At 42.5% G+C, this 14,475-nt stretch overlaps 1 protein-coding gene across 1 annotated transcript in view; it reads left to right on the top strand.

Annotated features, from left to right (window-relative positions):
- Positions 1 to 14,475, top strand: part of LOC311042437 (aryl hydrocarbon receptor-like) — a 41,726-nt gene that overhangs the window by 15,935 nt on the left and 11,316 nt on the right. The window contains exons 4-7 of the mRNA XM_084053170.1: positions 414 to 503; positions 7,801 to 7,903; positions 11,283 to 11,413; positions 13,697 to 13,899. Coding sequence (XP_083909296.1) covers positions 414 to 503; positions 7,801 to 7,903; positions 11,283 to 11,413; positions 13,697 to 13,899 — 527 coding nt within the window. The remainder of the gene's footprint in view (positions 1 to 413; positions 504 to 7,800; positions 7,904 to 11,282; positions 11,414 to 13,696; positions 13,900 to 14,475) is intronic.

Here is a 14,475-nt window from a genome sequence, read left to right as displayed (position 1 = left end):
GCTATTTGAAAATAGCAGATCTACAAGCTCACAATGCGTCGCATCGCGACGCATTGTGATAGATCTGCTATTTTCAAAAGATTTTTTATGCATTTGAAGTCTTGAAATGGTACATTCTGCATAATGAGTACTTTTACATTTGGCACTTTTAAGTACATTTTGATGCCAACACTTTTGTACTTTCACTCAAGTACATTTTGAATTCCGGACTTTCACTCGTAACGGAGCATTTCTATACTGCAATATCGATACTTAAGTAAAAAGAGTACTTTTTTCCACCTACTATTCCAATACCGTTAATGGCGTATCACGTATCAAAATACCAGATTGCAGTTGCGACTTTTTTTAGGTTTATTTTTGGTGTCAGCGTCGTCCAAAACAGTTTTTTTTTTCTCCGCCATGTCTCCTCTCAGGTGCTGAATGGATTCGTGCTGGTAGTGACTGCTGCGGGCACCATCTTCTACGGGTCCTCCACCATCCAGGACTATCTGGGCTATCCTCAGGTAAATGGGGTCGTGGGGTTCTCTCTCTCTCTTTTTATCTCGTAAAGCTGGCACAAGTTCCCGCCGGTGAGATCTTTCTTTTTTTTTTTTTGTAGGTTGCCCCTCTCACGTTACTTACTAGTCCACTTTGTTTTGGGTGTCGTGTGACACGTTTGGCTGTGAGACAGATCTTGATTGTTGACTCGTATGTGTTGCTCTCGACGTGAATGTAAGCCAGGCGGCCTGCCTGCAGATAATCCCAAGCTTTAACCCATTGAGACCTGAAGCCGATTCTACATGTCTCCTAAAGCTCAACAGCATTCTGAAAAACCTATGTTTCTATATCAGTGGTGCTCAATCTTTTTCATGTCAAGGACCCCCAAAATTATATGTATTTGGCCACGGACCCCCATCAATATTTTGTTCCAGGGACCCCCCAGAAGCAAAGATTTGAGTTAAAAATGTTCACTTTAAAAATATATATATTCAAAGATTTGCACACATTTTCACGATTTTTCAAAAATAGCATATCTACAAGCTCGTAGCGCGGCACTCGGTGCCGCGCTACGAGCTTGTAGATCTGCTATTTTTGAATAGCCCAAAGTGTAAAATAATGCTTTTTAGCTCAAATCTAAAAATGACACAGTTCCAGGTCTTAATGGGTTAACTTAATGGGTTAACCCATTAAGACCGGGAATGCGTCTGTGTCATTTTTAGATGTCTTTGGGCTATTCAAAAATAGCAGATATACAAGCTTGTAGATCTGCTATTTTTGAAAAATAGTGAAAATTTGTGAAAATCTTTGAATATATATATTTTTTTAAAGCGCACACTCAAATCTTATTGCTTCTGGGGATTCTACAAATGTCTTCTGTTTTTGGAAAAAAAAAAACGTGTGTTTCTATAATATCAGTGGTCTTTTTCATGTCAAGGACCCCCAAAATGATATGTGTTTGGCTGCGGACCCCCATCTCAAAATGTTTTGTTCCAGGGACCCCCCAGAAGCAAAGATTTGAGATAGAAATGTTCGCTTTAGAAAATATCTATATTCAAATATTTGCAAAAAAAAATCACGATTGAGCTTGTATATCTGCTATTTTTGAAAAGCCAAAGAAATCTAAAGTGACACAGATGCGTTCCCGGTCTTAATGGGTTAAACAGGCTATTATCATCTATTACAGAAAACCACCCTAACACTTCTCTAGTGTGGAGTGATAGGGTGAAAATATCTAGTATATAATTAGGCAATTGCATATTTATAAGGGAAGTAAGTGCACTTTGAGCGCAACGTTCAAAAAAAACCTTAGCTACTCCTGAAACGGCATTTGGCTTAAAGCAACGCACCGTTATCCCCGCCGACATGCCCACGTTGCTCGAATAAAACCATTCCTTTGTGTTCCATTTTCCATCCCATCATTCAGAAAGTCAGAAGTGATGGAAGTGGGGCAACGGCTCCAATGATCACGGTCTAATGACCCCCCCTGCCTCACATAATAATGAGCGTTTGAAATTGACGTGACGTTCGTTGGCAGGCTTGTTAAATGGGATACCAACGGAAACCGAATTAAAAACCTGTATAAAAAAGAAGTATCGATTAGAATCCGAAAAACAGCAATACAAGCAGTGGTGGAAAGTACATTTTTGAGGTATTTTTTACTTTACTGGAGTATTTCCAATTTTCAGTACGCGTTGTGAGCTTGTAGATCGGCTATTTTCAAACATTTTAGTACTGTTACTTTTGGTACTTTAAGTGCATTTCCATACCAATGCTTTTGTACTTTTACTCAAGTCAATTTTGAATTCCGGACTTTCACTTGTAACGGAGTATGTCTGTATTGCAGTATTGATACTTTTACTTAAGTCAAATATCTTCAGTACTTTTCCCCCCACTGAATACAAGATAGAGTCAATTAGGACAGTGGACCTCTTCTTCACAATGACCTCTTGCCATGACACGAATCCTCATATTGTCTGGAAGAGGGTCATTAGTTCTATTGAGTGCAGCCCGTTTTGCTTTTGCTCTTGAATGCGTGCGCTCATGTAGACGCAAATTGTGGTATAATCACAACCATGCCGCGTCCCCCCCCCCTTGCGACCTACACACGGACACGACAAGCATAATCAGGCCATAACCCTTCCAAGACCGGGAACGCATCTGTGTGTCCCTTTTCTGAGGAGAACTTTAGCCAAAAAATAGCAGATCTACAAGCTCACAACGTTGTGGGCTTGTAGATCGGCTATTTTTGGCAAAGAGGTATTGGTGTAGAGGGGAAAAAAGAGCAGACCAAGCAAACCAAAAAGGCATAATCTGAAACACAGTTTTATACAATATAGAGGGGGTCCCTGCTTCATCTCTCTCTCAGCTAGGGGGCCCTTGGTCTGAAAACGTTGAAGACCCCTGTTTTAAGTGATTGAAATCACCAAACGAAAGAGAGAGTGTGGTATACTAGTAAACTATCCTTGTTCGTCAGGGCTGGTATGGCAGACTTAAAGGGATTGTGTGTTCATTTGAAGGTTGTGGTCACCATCATCATCTTATAATAATAATAACAACAATAATAGTAAAGCGCATTATAATTATCCCAGTTTGTGCAGGAACCCCTATTTGTAACTATACCTTTCAGGACTGGAACCCCTTTTGGGGTTGTTGTTGCTATGTACAGTACATAGCAACATATATTTGTTGTAATTTTTGAATAAATATTTGTTTGTTTTTCAGAAAACTTAGGTCAGGATTTAGAAGGCGTTTTTAGAATCGGCCTCAGGTCTAAATGGGTTAAACAAATAGTTATAGTAGGGCATATCAAACAACTTGTTTTCTTTTGTTTATTGATGCAAGAACAATGGCTAATATTTCAGCGCGCTAACTTTCCAGGAAGAGAAAGTCAGTCATTTCTATTAGCTTGGAATCCATTGATGATGATGTTCGTGGTAGGCAGGTTTCTGAACTGTCCAATAGGCTCTATGCACAGCAGCCATTTTGGAGAGAAATTGGGCCTCTTCTGACTTCCTTCACAGGTGTTACCAATGACACTAATGAAGGCTCTGTTCCATTCTGGTCAAACAGAGTCAGGGTGCTGATATTGTGCATGTTGGCTCACTAGACATACTAGTGGGTCTCAAAGTGTGGTCCAGGGACCCTCATGGTTCCTTGAGAGGATGTAACTCTGAGAGTGTACAAATGGAACCAAATGGACCCTCCCGGGTCCATTTGGTTCCATTTGTACACTCTCAGAGTTATGGGGGTCCTTGAAATTGGAAGGTTTGAGAACCACTGTGCTACACTAAATGGAACAGAGCCTTCATTAGTGTCATTGGTAACACCTGTGAAGGAAGCAAGGAAGGGGCCCAATTTCTGTCCAATATGGCTGCTGTGCATAGAGCCTATAGTCCACCTCTGAGAGAAGAGTAGACAGAAATGATGCCATCTTATAATGAGCATCAGTGAGGACAAATCACATGAAGATAGGTTGAAAACGGGTGAAATGCTGTAAAGACACGAAGTGGAGGTGGAGACAGAGTACAAGAATAGAGCGTGGTGAGACTAGAGGGAGCCACCATAAGAAAGACTAAAGCAGTGGTTCTCAAACTTTTTCACGCCAAGGACCCCCAAAAGGATATGTATTTGGCCGCGGAAATATTTGTGTTCCAGGGACCCCCCCCCCCAGAAGCAAAGATTTGAGTTACAAATGTTCGCTTGAAAAAAATATCTATATTCAAAGGTTTGCACAAACGTTCAGCTTGTATATCTGCTATTTTTTGAACGGCCAAAGTATAAAAGGTTAACATTATTGTGATGCTATATTAACACATTTGGCTGGGGACCCCCTGGAACCCCCTCAAGGACCCCTGGGGGTCCCCGGACCCCACTTTGAGAACCAACGGACTAAAGGACACTGGGAGTAGAAGGAGAAAGAGACACCCATCCACAGCACCTAGTTCAGACAATCCTTTAGTTGGAGCAGAGTGATGACATGCAATTTGAGACGGTCAATGTAAGACTTTCACTTTTAGGCTTCGTCCACACGTACATGGGTATTTTCATAAACGCAGATATTTCGTTTTCGTTTTTGAAAACCTCCGCGTCTACACGGCCCTGTTTAAAAAAATCTCTCTGTCCACACGACAACGGCTAAACGTTAACGGCTAAATGCAAAAACTCCGTTTACCGTGTCCACACGGGAACACATAGCCGGAGTTTTTAAAAATCTACACTGTGGCAGGAGGTTTCCAAAAGATGCGTTTACATGGAGCAAAAACGCGTTTGCGTGTGGACGAACCCCCCAAAACGCATATAAAAAGCTACGTTTATGAAAATACCCGTGTACGTGTGGACGAAGCCTTAGTAGCATCCCCCCAAAGTGAATGCATTCCCCGTATGTGAAGCATTAAACCACTTAATAATAATAATAATAATAATAATAATAATAATGATAATAATAAACTTTATTTGTATTGCACCTTTTAAAAACAAGTTTACAAAGTGCTTCACAACACAACCCACAACAGACAGTGTGGGGAAACAAAGCAAAACAAAAAACAGAAAAACAAGACACAGACAGTTCAATTAAGACAAATACCAACATAAAAAAAGTAGAAAACAACAATAGAGGCCATACAATGGAGTCCTCAGATGGGCATAGTGCCATTCTAAAAAAGTGGGTCTTTAGACGAGTTTTAAAAATGGCCAGTGAGGTAGCTTGTCTTAACTTCCAGAGGAAGATTATTCCATGAAAGTGGAGCCCTAACAGCGAATGCTCTATCCCCTTCTGTAACCAGACTACGGTAGATGTTTGGACCTCGAGCAACAGCTGGTCTGACGATCTAAGGTTGCGGGAAGGGGTGTAAGGGGACAAAAGGTCTGAGATATAGGCAGGTGCAAGGCTGTTTCGTGATTTAAAAACAAACAATAATATTTTAAAAATCAATTCTTAAACCCACAGGTAGCCAGTGTAGTGAGGCGAGAACAAAGGGGTGATATGGTCACATTTTGTGGCTCTAGTAAGCACCCTAGCTGCAGTATTTTGGGCCAGTTGAAGGCGGTTGATAGTTTTTGTTGAGGGAGACCGGAAAAAAAGGGAGTTACAATAGGCCAGGTGATTAGTGACAAAGGCACTTAACCCATTAAGACCTGGAACGCATCTGTGTCACTTTTTCATTTGAGCTAAAAAGCATTATTTTACACTTTGGCTATTCAAAAATAGCAGATATACAAGCTCATAGCGCGGCACCGAGTGCCGCGCTATGAGCTTGTAGATCTGCTATTTTTTTAAAAATCGTGAACATTTCTTTTAATATATATTGTTTTAAAGCTAACATTTTTAACTCATTTTTAACATTTTTAACTTTAAATCTTTGCTTCTGGGGGTCCCTGGAACAAAATATTTTGAGATGGGGGTCGGCGGCCAAATACATATCATTTTGGGAGTCCTTTACATGAAAAAGTTTGAGCACCACTGATATAGAAACATAGTTTTTTTTCAGAATACTGTTGGGATTAAGGGGTGCATTTCGCCTTTCCGACATGTCGCCTTTCCGACGTTAACGAACCCTATACCTAACCCTAACCCTAACCCTAACCGCACGCGGAAGCCACTAGTCGGAGTGGCGAGATGTCGGAATGGAAGGAGAACCCCGGGATTAAGAAGACATTTGTAGAATCGGCTTCAGGTCTTAACACATCCACTGCCAGGCCCGTAGTCCTACGGGCCGTTAAATCCAACCGTTAACTGCCGTTCCCGTAGTCCTACGGGGCGGGTGTTTTCCCATGTTAAATCGTGCAGGTGCAGATTCCGGATTTTTTTTGCACTTCCGGTCTCGAAGGGGGCGGACCGGAAACGAAATAATACTGTTTCCGGTTTTTCTCCCGCCTCCGTTTCCTGTCTAGCGGTCAACTTTGGACGCCATTATCTCTGGCTTGTTGTTTTTCTCACCACATCCACCATTTTAGCGTTTTCCTCTCGTTCTCCAGAATGCAGTGTCGGATCGCCGCACGGTTTTCAGCGTTTTGTTCGGTCGGGTCCCGTGTTTGTGTCGAACCAAATGAACGCGGATTTTAAACGGATTTAGCGGGGCCTATGACGGAATCAAAAAACAAAAAAGGTAAGAAATAGCTTGGCACTACGATGGACGTTCTGAGATTAGCCGATGGCAGTCAATGTGTTAATGGGTTGAACCCTATATGGTTGAGCGGCAGCACAGTGTGTCTATGTAGTTTTCCCACTAAAGGGGAAAAGGGACATCGTAGTTGTTGTTTTTTTACTTAGCTGTGGTTGTCGTGAGTGATATTGCATCAGTCCCATTTGCACAAGTCGTCAGCAGAATTGTGCCGAGCCACATCAGGAACACCACACCCTCAGTGACAGTTCACACCGGGAACAATACACAATATGTGACAGTCTTGGCACGGATCGAGCATTTCATATTTATGATATGATATTTCATAACAAGAGTGAAAGCAGGAACCGTTGAAAGGGCATTCCAGGGCATTTTCTGGATATTATTACGGGCTCTAATGGTGTGTGTGTGTGTGTGTGTGTGTGTGTGTGTGTGTGTGTGTGTGTAACTTGTATTCTCTTCGCTACTTTTGGCACCGAGTGACGCGCTATGAGCTTGTAGATCTGCTATTTTTGAAAAATCTTGAAACTTTGTGCAAATCTTTGAATATATATATATTTTTTAAAGCAAACATTTGTAACTCATATCTTTGCGTCTGGGGGGTCCCTGGAACAAAATATTTTGAGATGGGGGTCCGCGGGCAAATACATATCATTTTGGGATGAAAAAGTTTGAGAACCACTGATATATATAGGAACATATGTTTAAAAAAAAAAAAACTGTAGGATTTAGAAGACATTTGTAGAATCCCCCCAGAAGCAAAGATTTGAGTTAAAAATGTTCGCTTTAAAAAATATATATATATATATTCAAAGATTTGCACAAAATGTTCACTATTTTTCAAAAATAGCAGATCTACAAGCTTCATAGCGCGGCACTCGGTGCAGCGCTATGAACTTGTAGATCTGCTATTTTTGAATAGCCCAAAGAAACCTAAAATGACAGAGACGCGTTCCCGGATTGAATGGGTTGTGTGTCTAAAGAGAGGGAACCGCGCTGCCTGCACATTGATACCGTCATTCTGCACGTTGTTGTCTGTCTTGTGAATTTCTTTGCATTTAAATGTTCTCGCACCTTGACGAAAACCTATTCTGTTGAGTCCCTACTTAATGGCAACGAAGTCGTTCTGAATTGAGAGGAAATGAGCAGTATTTATGTATGCTTTGTATTGATTTGAACGTTATGTTTGCATTGTCTCTAGTCTGATGTCATTCACATGTCTGTGTATGACTTCATCCATGCGGAGGACAGAGCAGAGTTCCAGCGCCACCTCCACTGGGCCCTCCGGTCACCTCAACACGAGGGTAAGGTCACACAGGGTGGCATTTTTTTTTCTCTCTCTGTCTCTCTTTCACATGACATTTTTTTCTTTTCTTTTGAAAAAAGGATGTTAATTTAACTAGACAAATGCTATGGTGCTTTTACACTGCATGGTAGATCGGCTCCGCTGGGGTTTTCCATTACGCAAAAGTACCTGGTCCTTTTTTAGTATCACCTCTGCCGAGCTTCCAACCGAGTTGTGGCGATGCTAAAAGACGCGTAAACTGATTGGTCACAGAGAATCGTCACTATACCGTCATTGCAAGTTGTTAACAAGCTTAAGGTCCTTGCACACAGAGCCCAATGCGATTTTCTTTTGTCTATCAGTTTTCAATGCGTCCGGAAAAATGCAAGAATGGAAGTGGGTTTGATTGAGAGAAAAAAAAATTCACATCATCGCCAACACTTTCTGAGTAGGTGTGCAAGAGGTCATAGAGAAGAAGGGTGTGTTCCTTAAAAAAAAGAAAAATTATCAGAAACTGTTTGGTTGGACTGTACAGGTGAAATAGATATTTTTTCTAGACAGCATTAACATTGGCATTAGCTTTAACTTTAACCCATTAAGACCTGGATCGCATCTGTGTAACTTTAGATTCTCTTTGGCTATTCAAAAATAGCAGATATACAAGCTCTATGTATGCACTCGGTGCCGCACTACGAGCTTGTAGATCTGCTATTTTTGAAAAATCGTGAAAAAATATTATTTTATATTTTTGTCAAAAAACTGTTAGGATTTAGAAAACATTTTTAAGAATCGGACTCAGGCCTTAGGGCGCGCTCCCACCGCACTTTTATTTTACCCCTGGGGCGGAATCTGCCAAGGCTTTGTCAATGCAAACGCGTGGATTCATTCTTGCCAAGAATCCACGCATTTGCATTGACAAAGCATTGGCAGAGGTAAAATAAAAGTGCGGTGGGAGCGCGCCCCTTATTGGGGTTCATGAAAATAAATGAAATCCGCACACCACTTATCAGTGGCGTCGTTAGGGGTGGGCTTCGGTGGCTATAGCCACCAATGTTTTGTCCAAAGCCACCAATAATTTTTTTTTCAAAATTAAAAAATTAAAAGTTTTTTTTTTTTTTTTGGAATTATATATCTATCACCCTAACCTAACCCTACCCCTAACCCTAAAACCGAAATAAAGTAACAAAAAACAGGGAAAAAAGCACCCTAATCCGCGAAATCCGCGAAAAAAATCGTGCGCGCGCGCGGGAGGAGGGGCATGTGCCCATTGCCTGCGGGGCTAAGCCCCCGACCTAGTAGAGACCTAGCGACGCGTCTGCCACTTATATACTCCGGTTTGCAGACTATGTTGTTGGTAACGTTTCGAGCCACCAGGCTCTTCCTCAGACCCTTTCGGTTAAGGTCAATGATGATTGGCCATTACTATGACGACTAGCTCCATTGTGGGGGTAGCTATCTGCAGGAAAACAGACTACAGCGGGTAGTCTGTACCATCCAGTGGAAAAGCAACATTAGTTGATTACGCATACGTTCCACCGTGGGTTTTCGCTATTGACCAAACTCTTTATTTTCTGGGAAAGCACATAGAAATAATCACACAACCTTTTGAGCTCCTTGTCAAGGCTGACCTCACACCTCTCACCGTTTCCCTCTTTAAAAAAATCTATGTAGCCTGTGACTGTGTGTGTAGGGGGTGGGAGACATCCAAACCCCATGCTGTGCAATGCCCTGTGGGAGTCGGTGGGTCATCCAACACTGCGGCGAGGTTACCGAATCCCCCCAGGAAGCCAACAAGGCCATTTTAGAGCAGCCAGCCTTGACTGTGGCACCTGCCAAAGGTGCACCTGCCCTGGCCCAAGCATCACAGCTGGTGTGTGTTGGGTGATTATGTGCCCCGGCCGGGGAGATTCCATTTCACACCGGTGCTCATTTTTATGCTTCACCCACTGTATCTCCTTTCAGCGGACGGAGCGAGCCAAACAAACGACTGGCTGAATGTTCGGCGTTCTATACGGCAGCCATGGGGCAGGTGGTTCGCATAGAGAGCATTGATGGAGCGCAGCTGCGGCCCGCGTAGTTTTGTAGAGCCCGCCGCAGCCGTCGGGGAACTGCTGCACGTGTTAACGAGCAACACCTGATATCTGTCAAGACGTTTGATTAACGGAAACCTTGTATGGGAAATGGAGGGGAAAAAAATGACTTCCAATGGTTCCAATGTAGTTATTATTTAGTGACAATCTCTTGTTAATACTTTTCATTGGTTAAATATTTATAAATCCCAGACTTAACCCATTGAGACCTGAAGCCGATTCTACATGTCTCCTAAAATCTCAACAGTGTTCTCAAAATCGTATGTTTCTATATCAGTGGTGCTCAATCTTTTTCATGTCAAGGACCCCCCAAAATTATATGTATTGGCCGCAGACCCCCATCAAAATATGTTGTTCCAGGGACCCCCCAAAAGCAAAGATTTGAGTCACAAATGTTCGCTTTGAAAATATATATATATTCAAAGATTTGCACACATTTTCACGATTTTTCAAAAATAGCCTAAAGTGTAAAATAATGCTTGTTTAGCTCAAATCTAAAAATGATGCAGTTCCAGGTCTTAATGGGTTAAAAGGGCAATGACACTTTGGTCGAGGTTTGGGTTGCGTGGTGACCTTGCTATGATGTAACTCCAAATGTTGCACGTTGATTGGAAATTGACATTTCATTTCTTCATTGACTTGCAAAGTCACCCTTTCTAGTACATGCAGCAAATGAACACAAACAAATCAGATTCTGGCAATGTGTAATATCACAAATACCCGGCACGGCATTTCTTTTGCCTTTTTGCTATCTTTAGATAAATAGGTTCGCAGACTGAATCTGACGATCCAGATCTTCAAATACTTCAACAGGAAGTTACATTTTTTTATAAAAAAAAGAAAAGAGAAATGCCGTACTGGGTGCGGTGACTTTACTCAGAATAACTGACATTTCTCAGGTTATTGCCACATGTGTTCGTTGCATTACTGTTTTCACATACAGTATTATTTAACCCATTAAGACCTGGAGCCGATTCTACTAATGTCTTCCCAACAGTATTCTGAAAAACGTATGTTTCTATAATCAGTGGTGCTCAAACGTTTTCATGTCAAGGACCTCCAAAATGATATGTATTAGGCCGCCGACCCCCATCTCAAAATATTTTGTTCCAGAGACCCCCCTGAAGCAAAGATTTGAGTTAAAAATGTAAAACAATATATATTCAAAGATTTGCACACATTTTCGTGATTTTTCAAAAATAGCAGATCTACAAGCTCGTGGCGCGGCACTCGGTGCTGCTTAATGGGTTAAGCAGTTGTTACACATTTCCAGCTGTTGAAATGCACTCTTTCTTGCTCCTCTCCAAGGCGGTGAGGATTCGAGGGACCTTCAGCGATACTGCACCCCGGAGCAGCTTCCACCCGAGGACTCCAATTTTCTCCAGCGCAACTTTGTGTGCCGGTTCAGATGCCTGTTGGATTGCTCCTCTGGATTTCTTGTAAGTTGACAGAATAAATGGGGCAGGAACTAAAGCTGGCATGGATACTCCAAGCCAGGTCAAACTTTGTGTCGGCTTGCCGAACCGAACAAAGTTCTCTGAGGGCGAAATCGTTCTGTACTCGATGTGGCACCCCTCTGAGCTAGACCCTGCCCACAGCAGTGGTCCTCAAACGTTTTAAAGTCAAGAACCCCCAAAATGATGATATATTTGGCCGCGGACGCCCCATCTGAAAAGGTTTTGTGCCAGGGACCCCAGAAGAGAAGATTTATGTAAAAAGAAAGAAAGAAATAGCAGATGTACAAGCTCGCCAATGTATAAATTATCGCAATGCTACATTAACTACTTTAGCTTAGGACCCTCTGGAGACTGGAAACCCCCTCACTTTCAGCGTGTTTTGACATCATTTCTCTTAAGAGACGTTGCCATGTCTGGTGACAGACACCGCGGACAACGCGTGTGCTGTCTCTCTCCATTAATGAATTACCGTCTGGTTGCGTTTGTAGTCCCCTCAGAGAGGGATTATAGAGGTTTGTAACTTCCTAACCTCCTCGGACAAACCTCTCTACGATACTGTCCATGATACGTTGCCGGGCAGATTGCAGAAATAAAACAGATTAAGCTCCAGGGGGCGGGAGTTCAAACTGGGGGTTAAATACCCGTGGCCCCTGACGTTGGTGTGTGGTGTTGTGTTAAGAGACTAATTTCACTAACGAGCGGTCATTAATTCTCTCTGGTGGACGGGTTCATGGGGCGGTTACAGAGTTCGATGAGTCCAAGTTGCCTGCAGGAAATGAACAGCAAACGGTTGTGTTTTAACCCATTAAGACCTGGAACGTGTCATTTTTTTATTTGAGCTAAAAAGCATTCTTTTACACGCTGGGCTATTCAAAAAATAGCAGATCTACAAGCTTGTAGCGCGGCACCCCGAGCTTGTAGATCTGCTATTTTTGAAAAAAATCGTGAAAATGTGTGCAAATCTTTGAATATTTATTATTTTAAAGCAAACATTTTTATCTCAAATCTTTGCTTCTGGGGGTTCCCTGGAATAAACTATTTTTGAGATGTGGGTCGGCGGCCAAATACACATCATTTTGGAGGGTCCTTGACATGAAAAGGTTTGAGTACCACTGATATAGAAACATACGTTTTTCAGAAAACTGATTTAGAAGACATTTGTAGAATCGGCTTCAGGTCTTAATGGGTTAAAATGAAGAATAACATTTAGTGTTAACGAGTTAGCTTTACTAATGTGTTTGCCTTGAGCTTGAATTATGTCTTTTGATGTAACTTCATCCAGTGCAGTGTAGGACTTTCTCTTCCCCCCCTGTTGTGTTGTGACGTAACAAATAAAAGGCCACAGTGTGTTACAAGTCAAGCTAACGGATTGATCAAATCTAATGAAACGGCCAAAGTGTGCTGTTCTTGTCCTCTGGTTCAACTCCGCCGCGAACCTTTCCACTCTGCAGGAGAACAAAACCACGGCTCCAGAACAACCCAGGCAATACAAATTGTAATTCCAAACTAAATGCCATGCCATGTTAAAGTTTCCTTATCAGCATGACTGTGATTTCGTTTATCTTCTTCCTTTGATGCAGGTTAATAAGGAGTGAATAGCCAATCTTATAGATCGGCTATTTTCGGCGCGTGATACCGGCATACAACAGAGCATAAACCAGGCATAACCATTTTAAACCCAGCATCCGTATTTCGGAGGGGAACGCGCCGAAAATAGCAGATCTACAAGCACACAACGTGCTGCGTTGCGACACGTTGTGAGCTTGTAGATCGGCTATTTTTGGCAAACAGATTTGGTGTTCCGGTAGGAGACACAAAGAGTCTCCTCTTTGTGTCTCCTGCGGAACCGCTGCTGGTCATCAAATGATTGGCTCAGGAATGCGACATAAACTAAAAAAATATCAGTGAATTCAAGTCTCCATGGGGTGAGTAATCGATAGGAAAAAAAGTCATTTTGGGGGTGAATTATCCCTTTAACCCATTAAGACCTGAGGCGATTCTTAAAAACGTTTTCTAAATCCTAACAGTTTTTTGAAAAAAAAATCAGAAAAATATTTTTTCACGATTTTTTCAAAAATAGCAGATCTACAAGCTCATAGCGCGGCACTCGGTGCCGCGCTATGAGCTTGTAGATCTGCTATTTTTGAATAGCCAAAAGAAACCTAAAGTGACACAGATGCGTTCCAGGTCTTAATGGGTTTTGAGTGCCACACTGTCTCCTTGTCGCGCCCCCTTATCTGTGGCTTTCTCCCCCGCCGACCATAGGCCCTGAACTTCCACGGGCGTCTGAAGTTCCTGCACGGTCAGAACGAGAAGGACGAGCAGGGCAAGCCCGTCCCGCCTCAGCTGGCCCTGTTCGCCATGGCCTCGCCCTTGCAGCCGCTCTCCATCCTGGAGATCCGCACCAAGAACTACTTCTTCAAAACCAAGCACAAGCTGGACTTCACCCCCACCGCCTGCGATGCCAAGTGGGTCACAGTCCGCTTGCTTTTTATCATCGCCCCCCCCCCCCCCCCCCCCCCCCCCCCGTCCTTCAGCTGTTGTTATGTTTTATTATACTTGGTGGATAATTCACCGTGCTTAATCTCTCTCGTCTTGTGTAGTTCTTAAAGCTGCAATCCATTACTTTTTAGTGAATAAAATGTCATTTTGACCAATCTGTATGGTAGAGAGCAGTGGTTCTCAAACCTTTTCATGTCAAGGACCCCCAAATTGATATATGTTTGTCCACGGACCCCCGATCTGAAAATCTTTTGAGCCAGGGACCCCCAGAAGAGAAGATTTTTGTGTTGCAAATGCAAAATGTTCAAAAATAGCAGATCTACGAGGTTGTATATCTGCTATTTTTGAATAGCCAACTTATAAATGGATAAAGTGGTTAACTACTTTTGCTGGGGACCCCCTGGAACCACCCCAAGGACCCCTGGGGGTCCCCGGACCCCACTTTAAGAACCAATGTGGTATGAGTATGTTAATACAATATATGAACTAGTACATGTGTATGGTAGAGCATGTTAATACTATATAGCTAGTACATCTGTATG

This window comes from Gymnoscopelus microlampas, assembly GCF_963454915.1.
Source record: "Gymnoscopelus microlampas genome assembly, chromosome: 3".
NCBI lineage: Eukaryota > Metazoa > Chordata > Actinopteri > Myctophiformes > Myctophidae > Gymnoscopelus > Gymnoscopelus microlampas.
This window is presented reverse-complemented; position numbering and strand designations above follow the sequence as displayed.